Below are 23,567 nucleotides of genomic sequence, written 5' to 3'. Positions count from 1 at the left end.
GCTGAATTTTGACTAAAAACAGCATCGCTCAGGAATTGTTGAATGACGTCAACGATGATCCAGATTTGCTTAAACGGGTCATAGCTGGTGACGGATCATGGATATTCTGTTATGACACCAAACCCATAAGCAAATCGTCCTAATGGAAGAGTCCAAGAGAGCCAAGAGTCGATAGCAGAAAATCACCGCACACGCAAAACACTTGTCTCATTTATGCCTCTCCGAAACAAACTAAACATGCTATATTACTAAAACAGTGAACATATCTTCGAGACGAGTGTACCAACATAAAAAATAATAATAATCGAAAGTAGTAGCTCGCGAAAATTTGAAACCTTCACCTTATTTTTTGAACAGACTTCGTATGTTTTATAATTTGAAAGAAAAATGTTTAACTTGCAATTTCAAAAGGAACGGACAACCTACCATCACAAGGCAAAACTTTGGAATTGTCCTTTTATTTGCCAAGCACTTACTCAGTGTTTCGCCGTCAGCATGCTTGTAATATACATATGGGGCGTTCCATACATCTATGAACATTCGAATTTCAGATTTTGTTACTACTTGCAAAAACAATGAAATTTCGCAAAGCCAAAATATTGAAATTTCCAAAATACAACTAAATTACCAAGTAGCAACAAAATTTGAAATTCAAAAGTTAACGTACGTATGGAACGCCTCCATATGAAAGATTTTGCACATTTTTAATCATGGGACGTAAATCGGTAAATTGTCAAATTAAGGGCAATTTTATTCGTAAGCATGCACAAGGGATAAGCTGCCAAAAATATCAGAAACTGTGAAACGGAGCTTATTATTCAGTCTAAGTAAAAATATTAAACCTACTGAGGGAATTAATAAAAAAGCAAAAATCAAAACAGGCTACTTTTGCAAGATATAGCTTCTGGTGACACTCAAGCATGCTTGTTCTGCTGCTTATGTGTGTGCGTGTCGGGTGCTTGACGCTAATATCTAAAATTTTTGATTTTCATCATACAACAGCCGACAACAAGTATGTGTGACACGAAGCAAGTACGAGTGTCATCCGACACGCACACACATAAGCCTGCTGGACATGCATGCTTGAGCGTTACCAGAGGCTAATAGTCCCTAAATAAAAGACATCATTTCTGGGAAATTAGCGTACTCCATGAAACTGTGATGTCGACGCTTTTGGTTTGCTGTGACCGTGCTCAATATCTACGCAGCTTTCAATCAATCAAGTCGCAGCAACAATCTGACGTACGAACACTTATCAAATCTTCAGAATTAGTCGATATTAACAAGAACTAAATATTGAAGAATTAATTAAGAATTAATATCATTTACATAAATAAAAATAATGAATTTAATTACCTTAGAAATGAATTTGTATTCAAAAATGTGTGTCTTTTATGTACTATGTTAGTATGTAAAAAAATCTCCGTTCCTTTATCATTTGCAAGTTAAATTTATTATTGACACTGTTTTCATCAGATCCGTGAGCGGGTTGTTCTCTTCATTCTCCCATCGTTTAGCAAAACCACAATTTGTGTGAATTTTGGTCAGCACTCATTTGGTTCGACGCAATAACAAACTAACCTATAACCACCGAGCTTCATCGGTAATGCTTTGGAGATGCTTTAATGCCTCGGGTTGCACTCATCATTCTTTTTATAAAAGATATGATGATCATATAAAAAGAATGATGAGTGCAAAAAAATATATTTGTGTTAGTATTTTGAATAAAAACCTATATGAAAGTGCTTAAAGCTATGACATTTTATCTTTCAACAAGATAATGATCCCAAGCACACCGCGTTGAATACCAGGCTGTTGGCATTGTATGATATAACGCCAAAAATATTTGAAAGTCCAGAATATATCCAGAAATATTTCCCAACTTCATGAAAAACTTGTAGAATCCATCTAAAAGCTGTTTTTCCAACGAATCAGCGTCTAAAAGCTATTTTACAACAAAAAGGATACCTAACTAAATATTATATTAAACTAAATTCAGACCTATTTTTTTAATTACTCAAGAAAGTCTGATATGCATCCTGTATAAATTTTTATTTACGTAAATTTTTAGTTTAATTTTGTTTACAGGAATGGAATTACTGTAAAATATGGATTTTGCATACTGTATAAATATATATACATATATAGCTGAGATAATGTTTAGTTTTCATAAAGCTATTTATGGTTCTCTCTTTGTATGAGAGTTATGAGCTCAGTCATTCGAAAATTAACATTGTGCTATGTATTCTTTACTGAACTGTGGAAATACATAGACAGGTTACTTTAAGAGGCGGCTTACTAAAACTCTCTAAATTATAATCGCCCGATTTAATTAAATTTTTTGCAATTGTGCTTTCTAAATTTATGATAAAAAACATTATTTTAACAATATTTCACCAAGGCAATAAGTATATAGTTTTGGATGTATTATGACAATAAATAATTGTAAGTTTTGGGAGATATTTTGGCTATTAAAATAAAATTATTTATGGCGACTGAACTAGACTAAGTAATTTCCTAAAATCTTACAAAAACCATTGTTTAATATATTGGGTACCCATTTGGCATGTAATTACTTAAAAATCCAGTTTCTTTCCTTTCAATACTATTAAATTGCATTTTTTCGATGAATAAGAAATGGTGTTGATTTAAGAAATGGGTATTTCAGTATGGCAAATAAATAGCTTTTTGGGCACCCTGTATGCAACGTCTTTACATTGGCAAGAAACCTTAAATGCAACTACTTTGTAACAGTAATCTATATCGAGTCTTTTTTCAAGAAAAAGGACTTCCATTGCGGCGCCTGAAAAACGTTCCCTGGAAGCATATTTTGCCGTGCAGCCAAGGCCCTCTGGTGAGAAAATTGCTGCTATTGCTGAGAAATTGGACTTGAAGAAAAACGTGGTGCGTGTCTGGTTCTGCAACCAAAGGCAAAAACAAAAACGTATGAAATTTGCTGCACAACACTGACAAACAAATAATACAGCCACACAATTAGGTATAGTTAGTAGTGTTACTCCCTCAATGACTGGGCATGGATCGGCGGGGTTTGGATACTGATAGTCGTTTTTTTCTGGAGACTTTTACCTGTAGATCTGACGCAACACTGCGATGAAACATATTCTTTGAGGAAAATCATTGCAATCAACGAGAGAATATTTGGAGCAATCATATAAAAATTTAACAGGGTTGATTCTATTCTTTTATTGAAGGTAAGAAAAATTATTTATATTTATAAACATTTTCATAAAATTGTAGTATACATGCACATACTTCTTATTGTCCTTGGGTCTACCACGTGTCATTCAACAATAAATTCAAATGAAATTCGGGATAAACTATCCGATTTATTCATAGAACTCCACTCAATGTCACATGCAGACAAAACATGAGCTCGAAATTGTACATTTAAAATACAGGATGGGTACGGTATTTGTGGACACCTTGAGAGTAAACCAATGAACTTCTGTTTTGGGCAAAATTTAATGAAATTTCATGAATTTTTTATACAACATACATTTACTTATTATATAAGTATATCAGTAAAATCATTCGATAATGTCCATTAGCTACAATAACCTACTCGATCCAGGTCCGAATGTCTAAAGAAACAACACTGAGTAACAAATGACAGCACAGCGGGAGAAATATAATATAATTTTTTTTTTTTTAATTTTTGTTAAATACAACATGAAAAACATGTATTGATTTTGGATTAAATAAAAGTTGAACATATCGACATTTAGTGGCGACAAGGAAAAAACAAGTAAATTAGTACAGTATATGTACTAAAATACATCCACTTAAAAACGTGAAAATCATGAATTAGAGTCTTATTCAGGAATTAGTCCAGCAGCAGCAAAGATTCGCAATATCATTGCTTGAGCAACAAAAACAGTGGATGCAGTCAATTCAGCAGTCCATGCTTAGCAACAGTGATCCTAAGCGCACGCTGGAATCACAATTTCGTTCATTTAATAAGGACCAGCAGAATTGGGAATCTTACACAGATAAATAAAAGTCGTTTATTCTATCGTGGATTGATACAGAATTGTTTGAGTTATTAAAGAATTCGTTTGGCGTTGGAAATCTTCAATCTCGGACAACATACAACTGAATTCCAAATTATCGAAAAATTTGCAGTCAAAACGGCACATAGTCCTTGCTGGTTATCATTTTTTTAAACAGGAAATGAAGCTCAGGCAAACACACAGAGATTGGGTCGCAAACCTAAGGGTAACCGCAACCGCAAGAGAATGCAAGTTTAATTGTAACGTCACAGATTATTCAGCCAATTTCATAGACGAAATGATACGTGATCAAATCATAGCTCGTACTCCATACGATCAAGTGCATGCAGTTGTTCTTCAAAAGATGCATCTGTCACCAGTAGATATTCTCTTAATTGCAGTAACTTTTCAAGCATCAACTGAAACTGTTCAATCAAAGAGAACACAAGTTCATATCCAGCGCAAATGAACAGCAAAGTAAGAGGGGATAACAAGTTGAACAGAAAGAAAAAACTTAAACTTCAGTCGTGCCCAGATTATGCAGATTATGATCATTCTTATTTAAGGGGGCAATGCAAATTTTGAAACGTTATGCAAAAAATGCGCTAAAAAGGGAATATAGCTGCTGCTTGTAGATCAAAGCAGAGGGAAGGTAAAGTAATGAACGCAAAACGAAATTTTGACCAAAACAAACAAGTGAATGAACGGCGAGTTGACACACTTGAAACAGTGAATATTGTAATCGACATAATAAATTCAGAAGTAGACAAAAAACGATAGATTTAGAAACTATAACCAAACAATACAGTTTCAAATAGATTATGGCGCCAAAGTCTCGGTAATCAATAGAAAGACACTTTTTTTGTCGGGACAAACTAGCAAGTATAGCACTCAAACAGCATTTAGCCCATTGTACTCCACTCGGGTTCCCTTTTTAATTTTCTTCAAATTTACTCGACCGCCGAAGAAATCTGAATAGATAGATCTTGTGATACCAAGGAGCCAAAGTTTCTCATAGTTCCTAGATGAAACATAGGACCTCAATAAACAAGTTATAATTTCATTTGTATAGAGCTAGATGTTTAATTTGACTTCAGGAACGGCCTGCTCTGTCCGCCTCTGCTGCTATTTGTCGCCTTCATGTGTTGGCTGGTCTCCCGCTCCTACGGCAGTCTAGAACTGTCCTTGCGATGTCATCCATGATTTGCACAATGTGTGTCCGATCCATTTCCACTTGTGACGATTAATTTCTATGTTAACTGGTGTTTGCCAGGTAGCCGCCCAAAGATCTTCGATGCTTATAATATCAGGTCAGAATATCCGCATTATCTTTCGTAAGCAACTTAGGAAGAATTGCAATGATTGTGATATGCTTGTTCTTAAGTTCCATGTTTCACATCCATATAGAACTACCGACTTTGGCATCAAATATTTTCAGTTTTGTGTGCCTCGGGATGTGGGTTGATCTCCATACCTTGTCTAGCATGCCAAATGCAACGCGTCCTTTAAATATTCGGTTGCGTAGTCAGTTGTTGATCCGCCGCCGCGTTGATCCCAAGGTAGGAAAATTCATTTACATCTTGAAGCGGCGTGTCGGCAATTTGAAGGACGCTGGTGGTGTTAATCCGCAATACTTTGGTCTTTGCTATGTTACTTTGGTCTGTGCGATCTTTCTGGCAGAAAAATTTGACACGTAGATAGCGCTCCAAGCAGTAAGAAGGCGTTGTTCCTAAGCAACGACAGATGGGCATTCCCACTACTTAGGACTGGTAGCGGCAGACTAATCAACTACCCTGTCAGGAATAAAGAACATATTAACGAAACCAACACAAGGCTGAGTCTTGTCGAGGCCCTATGCTCCCGAGAGGAGTGAACAAGGAAAAACAAAAAATATTAATTTTTAGACCTTTTTGTGCTACTGTGTGGCTTGTAGTTTAACTGATGCATCTGAGTATTTGTGCGATAGTAAACAAATATCGTCCGCATAGTCTAGGTCTTCAAGCCGGCCGCATAAGTCCCAGGAAATGCCCCTGCTGACCGCACACGATTGTCGCATTGCTAGGCCCAGGACTACGTTGAACAAGAGTGGAGATAATACACATCCTTGCCTAACACCGGTTTGAACTTCGATACTACCACTTAGAGCAATTTCGTATTTCACGCGGAACGAAGCGCCCGAGTACAATTCTTTTATGATGGTGACAATTTTCTCAGGCACTCCTTTGCATTCAAGAGCTCTCTACATTGCTTCATGATTGAGATTGTCGAAAGTGTCAAAAGTTTCATTATCAAACGCCCCGTTATGTCCAAAAAGATGCCCATAGCGTAGTTCCTCCTTTCGATGGCCAGCTCTACCCTACAAGGCTTTACAGTGCCGACTCGCAGGATTTTCCACTTTGATAAACATGCTGAAATGGAAGGTGAACCTTCAGTGACTTCTGACCTATACGCAATTCCACTAATCGTTCGAGACTTTTCAGCATCAGTCATACTGATGGGTCTAAAGCTTTTGGTGTAGTCATCTCTTCCAACGTTAGGGATGAAGTCGACCGTCACCATCCTCCGAGAGCGGATTATATAAACCAGTGTCAGGCATGCAGTGAAGATTTTCTTCATACTTTCTGTTACTTTCTGTTTGTGTATATCACTTGGATAGTTTTATCTGTGTTAATTTCGATTCCCCATGTATTGAACCAGGCCAGCGTTGTGTTAAGTAGCTGTTGTAGTTTATTTGTGGCAACATTTATGTTTTTGTTAGATGTCATTAAAACGGTGCCATCAGCAAAAGTTGCAATCATACTATCGTCAATTGGGCAGGGTAATCATGTGTATAGATAATGTATAAGAGTGGCCCCAAAACGCTTGCTTGTGGAACACCTGCTTCCATACGTAGTACATCAGAGCATTCGTCCTAATATTTAACATAAAAATATCTTTCATAAAGGTAACTCCTCAAGAGTAGATAATAGTCAATTGGAAGTATCTTTGTGCCATAGTCCCGGATGCCATACAGTGTCAAAGACTTTAGCTACGTCAAGATAGACTGCGACACAATAATTTTTGTTGTCAATTTCCTTTTGTGTTTTCTTTATTACTCTGTGTACCTGTTGTATCGTTGAATGTTTTCAGCGAAAACAAATTTTGATGAGAAGGAATGATGTCGTTCTATTGTATTAGGGGATCCAGGCGGTTATAAATCAGTTGTTCAATTAGCTTCGACAAAATAGGCAAGGGGCTTATCGGACTGTATGATGAAGGCTTGTTGGCATCTTTATTTGGTTTTGGCAGAGCAATTATTTCAGAAACTTTCCAAGCAAAGGGAAATATTTGAGTCTTATTGACGAGTTAAATATATTCATTAGATACTTAATTCCATTGCTGGGTAGATTCTTTAAAATTTGTCCATTAATTCTGTCGTAGCCTGGAGATTTTTTATTGTTTATATTCTTAATTTTTGTCAGTATTTCATGTATGGTCACCTTTATGGTTTTTCCATATTTGAATTCGAATGTTTCAGGTAAGTTATTTTGCTGCCTATTTTTTGGATTGTAGAAAGTATTTTTGAAGTGTTTCGCAAGTGTGCAAGCTTTATCCCAATGTGTTTTAGCCCATGTATTTTTTTTCGGTAAGAATTGCATATTGGTGAAGTGTTGTTTTGTTAATGTTCTTCGTCGCTTTTCATAGAGAGAATTTGCCATTTTTTGTAGGGTCTAAATTTGCCAAATAAGATTGTAGCTTTTTATTTTCAAATTCCTTTAACATCTGTTTAATATCCTTAGTCATTCTGTTTAAAATTGTTTTGTCGTCTGGATGTCTTGTTGTTTGCCATTGTTTCCTTAGTTTTCTTTTAAGTTTTATCTTCTGTCTAATATAGTCCGGAATATATTTTCTTTTGGTTGTGTGTTTGACTGTTGGTGTTGATAAGGTTATTGCGTGAGTGATTGCATTGGTGAAAAACGCAATAGCGCCGTCGATTTGTTCTTCAGTTTTAAGTGGTACATTGCAGTCAATTGCGCTTATAATAGTTTCTCGGAAAATTTCCCAATCTGTGTTTTTATTTTATAATTTTGAGAAATGTACTTGGGACTCAATAGTTGTTTGATACCATAAAAGTATTGGCGAATGATCTGATGACAAGTTAGGTTTAATTGTGAGTTGATTTTTATATACACCTTTGTACATAAAAAAATCGATAAGATCTGGCTTTTTATTCATATCGGTAGACCAGTAGGTAGGGTCACCTGTACTTATGTAGTCCCTTTTCCTTTTTTGCATTGCATCCATTCGATTTTTTCCTTTGGTGTTTGTCAGTGTTGGTCCCCATGCTGTGTTTTTTGCGTTATAGTCACCTCCGAAAATAAACCTGCTGCCGAGAGTGAGATAGTCGACGTATTGGGTCGTCGAGTTGTTGTGCTTCGGTGGACAATATGCAGCTGATATCATCAGGGGCCCCATTTGCTCTTCAATTTGGACAGTTGTGGCTTGGATGTTGTCTTTTTTGTACGGTTCCATTATAACACATTTTACTGCTTTTCGTAATATTATAGCTGAACCCCCATGTGCCTTTTTGTCCGGATGATTGGTGAAAAATATATTATAGTCTGGAATTTGTATTTAGTTCTTTTCCGTAAAGTGTGTTTCTGAAACTAGTAGGATGTCTATTATATTTTCAACTAGGAAAGTTTTAAGTTCCAAGACATGCCGACCAAGGCCGTTTGCATTCCATAGAGCTAGTTTCAGATTATTTATTTTGTTCATCTATTTTCCTTGTTTCGAAGGAAGGGTGACATTTGGGATATAAGTTGCTTCATCATTTCTTTAATTTCGTTGAGTTCGTTATGTGTCGGCGGAGAGTCAGATTTCGTGGCTACTACCTGTGCAAATGTTTTATTTGGTCTTACCATTTGCAAGTGAAGATCTTGGCTTTTTTCTTTTAGTGCTTGCTTTGGAAGCTCATCGGCATTTAATGTTGTGCCTTTTGGTTTTGTTGTTGGGAGACGCTTGATTTTTAAGGACTTGTACACCATGCATCCTTTATAGTTTGCGGTATGATTTTCTCCGCAAAGAGCGCACTTGATTTTACTGCTGTCCACATTTAATTTACATTCGCTGGTTTTGTGTTCTCCTGCGCACTTAACGCATATTGGGATTTTGGAGCAGAAGTTTTTTGTGTGTCCATATTTTTGACAGTTTTTACATTGTGCTATAATTTTTTTTTTTGCGGTGGTTCAAAGCTTATTTTACAATGTAATAGGGATGTTAGGGAATATGCATTTATTTTGGTTGTTTGGGTCTGGTTTGAGTTCGATAGAAAACATTGGAAGACGCTTTTTAGTTCGTGATTGCAAGATGTTTAGGATATAAACTACTTCGTGGCCATGTTCGCTTGAGTTATTTCTTTAACATCAGTTGAGTGGTGCATATTACGCAGAATTACCTTAAACCCCCTGTGCTCCTTTGGCTTGAAAGTGTAGTATTGCGTTGGCTTTTCTTTTAATACTTTTATTATTGATGTGTAGTTCACTGAATCTATGGCTTGTATTTTTATTTTGTTGTTAATTAAAACCTTCACTTCATATTTTACATGTTTGATGCAATTTAGTCCTTTGGTAAGATTATTAATATTTTCAACATTTTGAATATACATATATGGGGGGTGGTTTGGGTGTAGAATTTTTCTCCGTTAAAGTTGTCATTGTCCCACTGTCACAATCTGAGTGATCCGTATCAGCGAGAGGAGCGAATTTATTTGAGTTTCTCAACCAATATGATGTGAGAGACGTTTGAATTGTTTGCGTTTATGTTTGTGATTTTTGTTTTTTACTTGTTCTGCCACCTTCGAATGCTGTGACGGGAGAATTTCGTGTGCGCTTTGTTGTAAAGTTTACAGTATGTGCTTGGCTTTGCAATGTTGAATTACCAATGGACGTTATTGGTATTCCTGATGAAATTACTAAGTTTGTTATTGTGGTTATGGTGTTAGTGCAATTGTTATAACTGGAGTATTTGTTGTTGTTATAGTATAACTGATTGGAGTAGTTGTGTTGGTTTTTGGGGTGGCGCATTGGTCGCTCCAGCTAAGCGTAGCTGAGGGTGCTGTGGTAACAATTGTTGGTACAGGTCGAGCAGATTTTTGCGTGCACAATGCATGCAAATTTGAGAGAGATGAGTTCCCATTTTTCTTAGGTTTTGGCGCGAAAACTAGCGGGTCACTCCACTCGCTCCTCGGAGAGTGCTCTACAGGTATTACGCGAGTGTTTTTGTATTTCTGTTTTTTTTTTCATTTATTTATTTAGTTATTTTAGTGTTGATAAACACTTTATGATCACTATTGAAAAACGTGTCGTGCAAACATTTAAGATATATTATGTTCGGAAAAATATCAATGACGGTCTAACAATCAAGAGTGCCGTATATCCGTGTACCGTTTTAGACCGTCGATCAGTTCGAACTATTTTAAGTCAATTAATTGAAACTCAAGCAAAGTATGCAAGTACTGATGTATACAGGCTCCAGCCAAATGAACCAGTTTATGCCAGAAACTCTGCGAAGGGGGAGAAATGGATAAAAGGCACCACGATTCGCCCGGTTGATAAAATAATGTTTTTTATACAAACAAACATCGGAGCGATTAAGCTTCATACAATTTACTGCCACGATATGGATGGAAACCTGAAGCCCAATCACACAATCCAAACAACTCGAAACTAGTACAACAAAAAGTAATAGCAAAGGTCATGCCAAGACATTAAACCAAGGACAAAAGGTAATACAGCCAAGTAATTCGGAGGCTATAAAAGCACAGCCCAAAGACAACTGTAAAGCGTCCAGCGACAACATCATTGGGTAGTCCAATTCGTAAGAGTAGTCGGTTGCGCCGACATGACTATCGTTTCGCAGCACCTGATTTTCGAAGTAAATAAAACTTATATATGTATATATATAATTGCTGCATATACCCTTTTTGGGTATTTGACAGAGCTTCTCCTCCTATTTGTGGCGTGTGTCTTGATGTTGTTCCGCAAATGGAGGGACCTACAGTTTCAAGCCCACTCCTAACGGCAGATATTTTTTATGAGAAGCTTTTTCATGCAGAAATACCATCGGAGGTTTTCCAATGCCTGCCGAGGGCTATCGCTATTAGTTAAAACTTTTTCTTCATTTTGGTATTGCACCGAGATTCGAACCTATGTACGTTCCTCTGAATTCCGAATGGTAGTCACGCACCAACTCATTCGGCTACGGCGGCCGAAACTTATAGTATTATAATTTAAAAGGGGAGATGTGGAACGCGAACAAATGACAGCACAAGGGGAGAAATAATTATAATTTTTGTTTTTTGACTTTTGCCAAATACAGCCTGTTATGAAAAACATGTATTGAATTTTAATTAAATAAAAGTTGAACATACGAGTATACGGCAGATTACATGCCCGGATCAAATGCTCCTTATTCATATTGGCCATAACGGTATTAATTGCAGCCTTCAGAGAACAAGTGAGGATGCTTATTGGTTTCACGCTCAACTATAGTCGAAATTCACTCTAAATCCTTGAGTAAATTTGGAGGCATGACAAGCCCTTTGTTTAGAATGTATTTTTATCAGATAACTCGCTGTTTTCGTGTTTGCTCCAACTTAAAGACCTTCATGGACAACTCGACGGATAAGAAACATTAGGCTCATTGATTTTAAGGGATCCTCTTTAATGATCGCTTGCATTTGTTGAATAAATTCTGCAGATCGGACAGTATCATAACGTTCCTCATGTTTTTTGCATTTTCTGCATAGCCGCCATATGCTTCCAATACACGGCGAAAAATTAAGAAAATGTCTCATTCCTTGAACTAAGTTGTATACCTTCATGCCTTATCTGAGAAAGAGCAGAAAAATAATGGTTTCAGGAAGTTATGGTCGCATGTCCCCAAATACCGTATGCGTCCTGCATATCCCGTTTATTTATTTTTTAGAAAGATTTTCTGCCGAACGAATCTACTAATTGGAAGTATTATCATAGAAATTTATTTTAGTAGAGAGAAAGTTGAATTAGTTCTGTATTTATTGATTAGAATGTCTTATTATTTTTAAAATAGAAAAAAATTAATATATCCTAAGATCTTTTTCTTCAAAAATTAAAAAAAGTCAATAACATTTTGTGGTATTAAAACTCTTTCCTTGAAATTTCTAGGTGTAGTTTCAGGAAGTTTTCAATAAGACGCAAGCAAATTGAGTTGCAAGAAAAATATGTTATTTATTTCATATCTATGACCTTCACAATAATTCACTAGAACTCTAAGCAACAATTCGAACCTTGCTCACGAAAAATAGAAAAAGAAAAAATGTCTAAACTTAGTTGAAATAACTTCAGAAAGTCAATATTTGGTGGTGCATTAAATAATAAGAGAACAAGTACAAATAAACCATCAACATAGTTTTTATTGTCAACGTTCAAATTGCCATGCAAGGAAATTGAGAAACGCATAGCATGAAATAAAAAAGGACTAGCGGTCACAAGAAAATATACTTCTCAAACTATGCAAAATAATTTTTCTTAGAATATAAAAAAGATATTTTAAAGAAAATTAAGATTAAGAAGATTAAGATAAGATAATGTTTAGATAATGAGAAATATCTATGCACATAGCTTCGTTATTCATTCAGGTAAACTGTAAATAGTGAAATATATAAATCACTTCACCACGTGTAGCGGTTAGAGACGGACGTGCTTTTACGGTGAATAAATTAAAGGGAAACTACCAAAAAAAAGGCTAATAAATAAGCTGTCATAACTATCAAGCGATTATAATTGGAATTCCTGCTATATATAATACATAATATAGACTATTTTGTACTCTTTAAAGAAAAGTTTCATTTAATTCAATCTAATATATCAAGCAAATCTGCTCCATATGGAGGAAGATTGCGACGATACAGAACTGTACCCAAACGGAAAACACAGTAAGACTTGAATAAAAACCTTAATGGAATAGAAAAGATGACGACTAAAGGCAATACAAGATAACCCCAAAAAGGTAGCACATCAATTACTTAGCGATTCGGCGAAACAGCAGTATCTATACCAACCCGATGACATTGTTAAATACATCGTATTGCTCGAAATACTGCCAGACGCTAATGGATTGCAAAAACGTGTATTTTCCAATCTCTTTTTTATAGAATTGATCGACGATCTATCAAATGAATGACTTAAGGATGTCTCGGCGATAGAAAATGGGCGAGCTAAGCTTACATTTGACTCGGATAACAATGCTAGCAACTTCATCAAGGTAAATGACTTCAGACCGAAAAACCTAAATGCATATATCCCTCGCTCTTTAGTACAAAAAATCTGAATAATTCGGAAAATCCCACTTAAATACAGAAGCTATACTAAATAATATTGAAAGCGATATATCGGTCATGTATGCGAAAAGACTGAATAAACGGCAAGGAGGCAAGGAGAGGAATAAACCCCGACGACATCTTTAAAAATTTCCTTTAAAGGGGACTTTACCCAAAGTCAGATAAAGTTGTTTAGAAGCATCTGTGACGTCGAATATTTCATACCTCTAGTAAGGCAATGCAGGAAGTAAGGCAGACTCGGACATATTGCCAACTTTTGCAAATCAAGAGAAGCTAGATGTTTACAATGTGCTCTACACCCCGCGGTGTGATGGCGCATTCAACGCAACAAAATATTTATTATGTGGATCTACTAACCATACTTCTTCAGATAAAATATGTCCAGTTCGCAAACAGCGACAAGATATTCACAAAGTTCTAGTAACAGAAAATATAACATATAAAGAATTTAAAAGTAAATACGGTAATGAAAACCTTTTCTCACTTCTTGAGGATTACGACACTAACTTCCCGAAAGGCGCAATGAGAGGTGGAAGCTCCGACACGACCAGAGAATAGCAATCAGAAATCAATAGGACATTAATGAAAGCAAAATACAATAGGGTAGCCAGAGGTGCATTACCTAAAACCAATAAAACATCTCCCCACGAAAATAGTGCAGGCAGAAATCACAGCCCAAAACCGAGACCGACTGAACATGTACTGATCAATAATAACAGAGTTACAGATCTCGAAAAATTTATTAGTGAACTAATCCAAATCGGTTAGTTGACATAATCAAGTGGGCAATAAATAGTTTTTCTCCTTTTAAATCTCCTGGTTCTGATGATATCTTATCTGTGATGCTTCAGAAAACAAGTACCTCGGTGGTTCCTGCCCTGCAAGAAATCTACTTGGCGTGTTTTGCTCTTAATCACGTTCCCGCCAACTGGAAGAAAGCGAGGGTAGTTTTCACACCCAAGGCAGGGAGGAGGGGTCACGTCTCGCCTAAGGACTTTAGGCCTATAAATCTTACCACTTTTATCCTACAAGTGGTTGAAAGATTGATTGATTATCATATCCGAGAGCATATCAAATCCAAATTATCTCCAACGCAACACGCTTACTTGAAAGGGAAATCCACGGAATCAGCCTTACACGAGGTCGTAGGGACTATGGAAAAATCTCTGGAAGGCAAACAATTCACTTTGGCGGCCTTCGTAGATATAAAGGGTGATTTTTTAGCTATTATCTTTTTAAACAGTTGGTTTAAACAGCTGACGCCAGTTTTCGTGTTTTGTTTCACTGTCAAACATCTTCAGTTTAGTCTATAATATAACCATGAATCGTCTTACAAACGAACAACGCAAATCATTGAATTTTATTATAAAAATGCGTGTTCTGTTAAGAAAGTTTAAAGTCGAAGAATTGTGTTCAGCGACGAAGCTCATTTTTGGATCAATGGGTACTTAAATAAGCAGAATTGGCGATTTTGGAATGAAGGTCAGTCAAAAGAATTGCAAGAGCTACCAATGTATACAGAAAAGGTCACAGTTTGGTGCGGTTTATGGACTGGAGGTATCATTGGACCGTACTTCTTCAAAGAAGCTGCGAATCGTAACGTAACTGTGAATGGTGAGCGTTACCGTGAAATGATATCCAACTTTTTTTTGCCCAAAGAGCTTGACTTGCATGACATGTGGTTTCAGCAACACGGTGCCACATGCCACACAGCACGCGTAACAATGGACTTGTTGAGAGGCGAGTTCGGTGAACATTTTATTTCACGTTCGGGACCTGTCAATTGGCCACCCAGATCGTGCGATATAACGCCTTTAGATTATTTTTTGTGGGGCTATGTTAAAGCTCATGTCTATTCAGACAAGCCTGCTTCAATTAACGCATTGGAAGACAACAATAAAGCATTTATATGTGAGATACCGGCCGGAACATTGGAAAGAGTATGCCAAAATTGGACTAAGCGGGTGGACCATTTGAAGAGCAGTCGCGGTCAACATTTGCATGAAATAATCTTCAAATATTATATGGACTGTACTCGATTTAAACAAAAACTAAATGCATTTTTCTGAATTTTAAGTGTGTTTTTTTGAAAAAGTTTCCTATAGCTCTTAAAAAATCACCCTTCAGAAGGTGATTTTAATAACATCACTGCGTTAGATAGACTAAAGTCGGAAACACGTATCAGTCTCTTGAGCTCGTCCCTGCTTGGCGGCAGGGAAGTTAATGCGGGCGGAAGAGGGGCTACAGTCATTAGATTCCCTCACAGTGGGACGCCGCAGGGTGGTGTCCTTTCGCCCCTACTTTGGGTAGTTGCTATTGTCTGACAAAGTCTGACAAAACGGAGCTGGTGCTATTTACCAAAAAATGTAAACCTCCACCCTTCCGACTTCCCAAATCAAACAACCACGTTTTCCCGCTCTCATGGGAAGTTAGGTATCTTGAAGTGATACTTGACTCCAAACTCCATTGGAAGCTACACATTGAAAATCGGGTAAAGAAGGCCAGTACAGCCTTCTACTCCTGCAAATCTATGTTCGGTAAAAAATGGGGGCTCAAGCCACAGGTCGTGCTGTGGATGCGCAACGCAGTGGTTTTGCCAATTTTAACATATGGATGCCTAGTTTGGTGGGAAGCTCTTCGAAACGGCTATAATATCACTAAACTGGGAGAGAGCAAAGAATTGCATACATTAGCATCACCGGAGCATGTAAAACTTGCCCCAGTGCTGTCCTGAATGTCCTTTTGCACTTACTTCCCATCGACTTTTCCGTCATTTCCATCGCAGCTTAAAGTGCAATCAGGTTAAAGGAGATTGGCGTCTGGAGACCTCCGGGCAGTTAACACCGTATTTCTCCGAACTTCAAACAGATCTCTCTATCCGTAAACTAGAATTTGAGGGCCGTGCTAGGATAATGTTTCCTAATAGGCAGGATTGGATCGAGGGGAAAATCTACACCGAAGCTTACACCTCTGTCTTCATTGACGGTTCCAAGATGGAATCGAGATTCAGAGCAGGGGTTTTCTCTAAATCAGCCAATTTATCTATCTTCTTTAAACTGCCGAACACTACAAGTGTTTTTCAAACAGAAGCCTTTGCGAAATGCTTAGGGAACGTGGGAGCGAGGGAGATATTAACATTTTCTCCGATAGTCAAGCCGCGATTAAGGCTCTGACGACACCATGGTGCAGACCGAATTTAGTAAACTCCTGTAAAGAAGAGATCAAATCTTTTGGGTGCAGGTAACGTTTCTCTGATCTGGGTTCCAGGGCATAGAAATATAGAGGGAAATGAATTTAAAGATGAGCTTGCCAGGAAGGGAACTGAATTGGCCTCAGAGACCTCCTCCTCGGTCATCGGCGTCCCCCTGATAGTTATCAAAGGGGAACTGCACAAATTATTTCTCAGGAAAGTCCATTTCTTCATGTGCTATTTCGAAAACCCTTTGGCCCCACTACAATATACGAAGGACTCAGAAAGCAATTTGGACTCCTCGCCATTCAATTTCCAAACCCGTATCTGTGTTTACCGATCACTGGACGAGCGGCACACACGCGGAAAGGCTAGGGTTACCATTTAACCCCCATTGCAGAAGCTGGGGGGACCTTTCAAAGAAGAAGACTGTAGAGCATTTTCTCTGCAAATGTCCGGGCTTGGCAGCTAGACGACTAAGGCCACTGGGCGCTCCTTTCTTCGACAGCCTGGGGCAGTGCGCCAACCAAAATCCAATCAGTCTCCTCCATTATATCAACAGCTCTGGCTGGATGTAGATATCTGCCTGTTAGAGGTCTCATAATGGTATCAAAACGGCGCTTTTGTGCTACTTGAGAAGTGCCAGACCGGCACTGCAGCCATTTCACCTACCTACCTACCTAATGCAAATATGCTCATGCTTTTGCAAAGTAACAAATGGAAAGGAACTAGTGAAAAGTTTATGATCCTTAAAAATCAAAATCTACATGGTTTGGGATATAACTCTATACAAAGTTATAGTACAAGCAATTATGACTTAGAATACTTTGCGAACAAAGACAATATTGATTCTGTATTATTATCTGAAATCTTTCACTTTAACGAGAACGATTTCGCCTTACGCCTATTGAATTACAACCTTATTCACAGATTTAGACAAGATGGTTGTGGTGGCGTTGCCATAGCACTCAAAAAAACTATTCGCTTCTAAAAAAATAACTGTGAAATTCATTTAGTTGTAGTAGCTGTTAGAACTACTAATTTAAAACCAAATATAAACATATTTTCAGTTTATTTTCCACCACGAGTATCAACCGCTGACTTCACGAATAGAATCTTCCATTTTGCTAGTACAAACCCATTTACAATTATCGGGGTCGATTTCAATGCTCGCTGCGATGCATTTGACGATTCCATAAACTCGCAGAAGGGAGGATATGATTCGGAGTTGGGGGTACACTGCATGAGTAATGGAAAACATACCTTTCTTCGCAGAGCAGATCATGTGATTAGTCATGGTAGTGTTCTGGATTTGACGTTTGCAAATTTTGGTGTTCCGGATTTTATTTGGGATGCAATACTGTTGGGAAATTAATAGTGTTATGATACGCCAATACATGTCGGTATGCTCCAAAAAGAGATTAAATTAGGGTCTGGCAAATCTTAGGTTGTCTTCAGTGCCGCAAAATATCTCAGAGTCTTTTAGAGCGGTTATTGATAGTTCAAGGAATATATATATATATATAATTGGCGCATACACCCTTTTTGGGGTCCTATTTGGGGTGTGCGTCTCGATCTTGTTCCACAAATGGAGGGACCTACAGTTTCAAACCGACTCCGAACGGCAGATATTTTTTATGAGGAGCTTTTTCATGGCAGAAATACACTCGAAGGCTTGCCATTGCTTGCCGAGGGGCGACCGCTATTAGAAAAATCTTTTTATTAATTTTGGTGTTTCACCGAGATTCGAACCGACGTTCTCTCTGTGAATTCCGAATGGTAGTCACGCACCAACCCATTCGGCTACGGCGGCTGGAATAGAATCTAGATATAGACCTAAAGCATGGTAGAATAGCACCCTGGATACATTACTTAGAAGAATTCCTGCCTTTGGCCCGTGCAAAACTAGAGAGACACTACAATTATCAAAACTACGTGTGTTATAAGGCGGCTACAGATGAGTTGAATAAGAGAGCAACATCTATCAGAAACAAGCAAAATATCATCCGGGCGGAAGTTTTGGAGATCTTTTCACTGTCACAAAATATTAGCTAGTAACTCCCACGCTCATGAATCAACAAAAAGTTGGATTTTCTTACTCACCTCAAGAATCAGATCTGCCAAAATTCAACACCAGTACTCATAATACCGACTAAGGACTTTGAGAGGACCCCATTTGAACTCGAAAATCTAGACAAGGTCTGGGCTAGAAAAACTGAACATACTACCGCTGGTATTGACGGAATAAAATACAATATGATTAAGGCACTACCCAAAGTGAGTCAGGAAAAACTACTGGATGCACTTAACTATTGTTAGATGAATAATACGGTCATTGATAAATGGAGAAAAATTAGAATAATTCCCATTCCAAAAAGGGGAGCTGTTCTAAATTTAGTGGAGAATTTTAGACCCATATCTCTGATTTCAGTTTGCGCAAAGTTGCTAAATCTTATTCTTTCAGCTTCTAGTTTCGCATTGCGCAAAAACCTTTCCGGCACAATGTGTATCAATCAAATGATGTATCTTATTACCTCCAAAAAGAAGAAAGGATATAAAGTAGTAATGGTAGCGCTTGATATATCCAAAGCCTACGATTGTGTTGATATAAATAAACTTAGTAACATTTTTACTAAGTGTGGTGTTCCACTTGAGTTTTCACATTGGATACTAAATTTCTTCTCCCTTGTTCTTGGCACAGAAGTCATGAAGGTGACGGGTGGTATCCCTCAAGGATCATGGTCTCAGCCCAATAATATTTAATATATAATCTACATCTCTTCACGAACTGCAAGACGAAAATACATCTATACTCCAATTCGCGGACGACTTTGCAATCATTTCGTATGAAACGGACTTGAATAAAGCAGTTCTAAATCTATCAAACAACACAAACGCATTCTTTGAAACTAGCAACTCGCAATCTTAACCTTACCAAAATGCGTTGTATGTACTTTGCTAAGGGCTCCAAAAAGAATATAGAGTTTCAAATTAATAATATCCCTATAAGACAAAAACTTTCAATCAATTTCCTAGGAAAATGGATAAATAACCGCCTGAAATTTAAAGACCACTATTCCAGATGCAACATCAAAGGTGAATGCAGTTAGGATGATGACCAACACTAATGGAAGACTACCCCCTCATGCTGCCCTAAGCCTATATACCATAAGTCGCTAATTAGATCCAAACTCGAATACGCCAGAACCACAACCTACCACGCACCGAAGTATATTGCTAAAAAAATAGAATCATTCCAAAATCAAATGCTATGTCGCTGTTAATCCTACCTATTCAAAATCAATGAGAACATCTCATCCTTATCGGCTGAGCTCTTGGCCATAAAATATGCAGTATTGGTTGCAGACAAGAGTAACCCGAAAAAGATAGTTATCTTCACCGATAGTAAAACTAGTTGGATAATGTTAAAAAAACACTACAGAAATTACCATACAGTGACCAAAATAAATGCTATAATTGAGACGTCGTCGATTGAAGTATGTGAAATAGTGTGGATACCTGGTCATTCAGGTTTCTCCTTGAACGAACGGGCGGATAGAGCTGCGAAGCTTGCCGTTTCTCCTGGAACTGTGATTGACATCAAATATAGTAAGAAAGATGCTTTACGAAAAATATATAATTGACGCGCACCAAGGCTAAAATCTTCGCCGAGATAGCCTGTGCCGCTATTAAAGCCTTGGTTTCATAAACATTAACAGACTTATGTCCGGACACCAGTATGATTGCGAATATATGTTCTTGATTGGGTCCATGCAATTCAACATTTGTACTGAAAGTATAAAACACTCGATCTAAACCTGTGCTTAGTATAATAATACCAGATCGAAATTTACCAAGTTTAACTCTACTAAAGAAATTTTATTAACTAAAAATCCAGAATACCTTTCCGATTAAATTGACTTTGTAAAGACAAGCAATATAAAATTATAAGATTCAAGACAATAATGTGAACTCTATTTCCTTTAATTTCCTACTATAGGGTTTTTCAATAAGGGCGGGTATGCATGCAGAATGTCAATTGTGGCGTTAGCTGTGTGGCACATAGCGCCGTCCTGCTGGAACCACATGTCGTCTAGGTCCATATGGTTCAATATGGGCCATAAGAAATTGGAAGGGCCACCACGTCTACCGAAAAATGGGCGCAATGCGCGTAACGTTTGCGTTAATGAACACTCATTCAGCTGTTCAATCGTGTAACTTGCCATGATGATTTTGCATAAACAACTGAATAATAAACAAAAGATTTGACAGATGTCACCAAAACAAAATGGCTGCCACAGGGCGCCAAAATCGACCCGCGCCAATTGAAAAAACCCTTTATAACCCTTAAAAAATATATATATATATAAGATTATGTAGTTTATAAGTTATCTCCAGTTACACTCATTAAACTTTATCTTTATTTCTTCCTTTAACATTGTAATATGAACTTTTTTACTTTTTGATATGTATTTTTTACTGATCTGGCAATATGGTCTGCTGACCAGCCATCAAAATCAAATAATAAAAAAATAGCTTCGTTTTAGCCTTCTGCCAGTCTAAAAATTGTTCGTTCACAGAGATTATCTCTAAAAAGCATATTTTTCTGTTAGTTCAAATCAAACTGCTATTTTTCATCTTTTCATGCTTTATGCTATAATTTTTAAAAATATTATTTTTCTCTTTCCAGAATTAATATTTCTCAGATGTAGACCATAGATTTCAAAGACGTGAGAGATGTGGTAGTTTACGAAACCGAAAATCCTGTGGATAATTGTCGTGGTTCTTATGCTTCCTTTAAAGTAATTCAATATAAGAAATACATACATACCATGCAACGAATTTAGTTGTTGCCAAATATTTAGATGTACATACATATATAACTAGTTTTGTATTTACGTAGAATTAAATTGACTAAACAAATTGTAATATTTCGAAATTATTTGTAAATAGATATGCAAGTACATATTTACTTGGATATATTATATAATTAAGGTAACGATTAATTGGAAGAGAGTTTACTGCAGAAGTAATCATTGTATAGCGGATAGTAATAGAAAATTATGTAATAAGTCTACACAATTAAATTATACATACTATATGTATATGTATATGAAAATTTATTTTGAATACACATAATTTATGATTTTGACCGTTATGAAAAACAACAATTAATTTTACTGTTCTACTTTGATAGCAACATTTAAATGAAATAAATTTTAAAACAACTTGTATAAATATTTTACATATGCATATTGTAGTGTATTTGTACGGGCATGCTGGCTTATGATCTTGGGCCCTTTATCCACACTGCGATGTGGAAAGTCAAAATTAGGGAGATTACTTTTTCCTAAACACGAAGCTCCTCGACAGCCAATGACAAATCTCCTAAATCATTTTTCTCATAAGGGTAGATTCACACTATGGTGCCGATCACGGTTCGTTCTCGGTCTAGTCTCGGTTCGGTAAAATCTTTCGACATCTACATTTGTGTTCTTACATCGGTCCAGTCGCGATTCATCGTTCGTCGCGTGAACACGTAAAACAGATCTTGTGCATTTTTTCGCCAAAAAATGGCATTCAATTTTGATCTTGAAGACTTAGCCGTTAAATAAATGGAATTTTCATTCACGTCATATTGATTACTTTATTATCTTGAATACTGATATTGATCGTTATTTTTTAGTTATTCACCATTTGAATAAAACTTCAAAATTTGTAATAAATCCTGTATGCAATTACTTACCTTTTTCAAAAGACCAAGATTTTTCAGCTGTCATTGTAAAAACTTCGATCTGCACTCCTTTGCTATTGTCGAAAGACTGAACCGAGAACGCAACGTTATTCACACTATCAATACAAGTCGCGGCAAGTTCGATCACGCTCCAGCAAAATATTCTTCGAGCTTGATCGATGCTGGAGTGTGACTGTACCGAAACTTGAACAGCACGGATAATGTGAATACAGTCATTGTTTTTCGTTTGTGAATATTTTACCGGACCGAGACTGGACCGAGAGCGGACCGTGATCGGCATCACAGTGTGAATCCGGCCTAAACAAATTTTTTTAATCATATAGATTTGTCCAGTGACAGTCAACAAACAGCTTTGCTAGTATTCGTACCACCCAATCGATTTTATTATGCCTATGAAGAATGAGAATGTTACGCTGCGAACAAAAGCATTCACACATGTATGGATTGTACTATGATCTCTCAATCACCGCAGCAATGTTAGCAAAAATCGCGAACATGATAACTTCGTCGCACAGTCAGCGCATTTTTTATTTTATTTATCTAAGATGCGTGGGAGAATGTATAAGACTGTTAATCCGTTATAATACATCTACGGAATGGAAGTTGCAAAAATTGTAAAAAACTTAACTCTAGTAAAATAGAATATAAACTTAGAACTGAAAACTAACTGTCAGATATATTGCCTTTATAAGTAAGTCAAAATATAGATTCTTATGACATGGAGATAAGTGTGCCTTAAGTAAGAATATTTGGGGACAATCAGAGATTTTTGTTATTAGATCTCATCAATCTTAATTTCTTATAAAGGTATTTCGGAGTTTTGAATTCATTTGGCTTATACATAAATATATGTACAATTTCCAGCCACCAGATAATCACAAATGCTATAATCAGCGTACTGCCTTCTTTCTCGAAACTTTGTGAAAAGGTACTCATATCTAAAATACATATGTTCGTTAATAGTTATAACATAATACCTACTCATGAATCTGACTTTCGTAAGAAACACTAAGAACTATAGAACAGGTTAATTGCATTAACAATGAAATCAGAAAAGCATTCTCTTTTTCCTTCTCGATGTTGCGCGAGCCTTTGACAATGTTTAGCACGAAGGGCTTTTACGTAAATAACTACCTTCAGACTTCCATAGCATCTTTAAGTCGGGTTTTCTCTTACAATGCCTCTAAGGGGAGGATGGGAACTGGCAAAATGAAGTGAATGCGCAAAAATGTAAACATGTTACATTTTCGG

The 23,567-nt window shown here is 36.9% G+C and overlaps 1 protein-coding gene across 3 annotated transcripts in view; it reads left to right on the top strand.

Moving 5' to 3' along the window:
* Nucleotides 1-21,725, top strand: part of LOC129238559 (inhibitory POU protein) — a 168,117-nt gene extending 146,392 nt beyond the window's left edge. Inside the window, exons 7-9 of one of the 3 annotated variants that reach the window (XM_054873618.1) lie at nucleotides 2,787-2,944; nucleotides 2,999-3,212; nucleotides 21,252-21,725. In XM_054873618.1, coding sequence (XP_054729593.1) covers nucleotides 2,787-2,944; nucleotides 2,999-3,060 — 220 coding nt within the window. In that variant the 3' untranslated portion in view covers nucleotides 3,061-3,212; nucleotides 21,252-21,725. Of the gene's footprint in view, nucleotides 1-2,780; nucleotides 3,213-21,251 lie in introns of all 3 variants that reach the window. The other 2 variants (XM_054873617.1, XM_054873619.1) reach the window with 2 other exon arrangements.
* The last annotated feature ends 1,842 nt before the right edge of the window (nucleotides 21,726-23,567 follow it).

The sequence above is a fragment of the Anastrepha obliqua genome, chromosome 2 (genome assembly GCF_027943255.1).
Source record: "Anastrepha obliqua isolate idAnaObli1 chromosome 2, idAnaObli1_1.0, whole genome shotgun sequence".
NCBI lineage: Eukaryota > Metazoa > Arthropoda > Insecta > Diptera > Tephritidae > Anastrepha > Anastrepha obliqua.
Note: the sequence above shows the minus strand (reverse complement) of the source record. Positions and strands in the feature narration are given on the sequence as shown.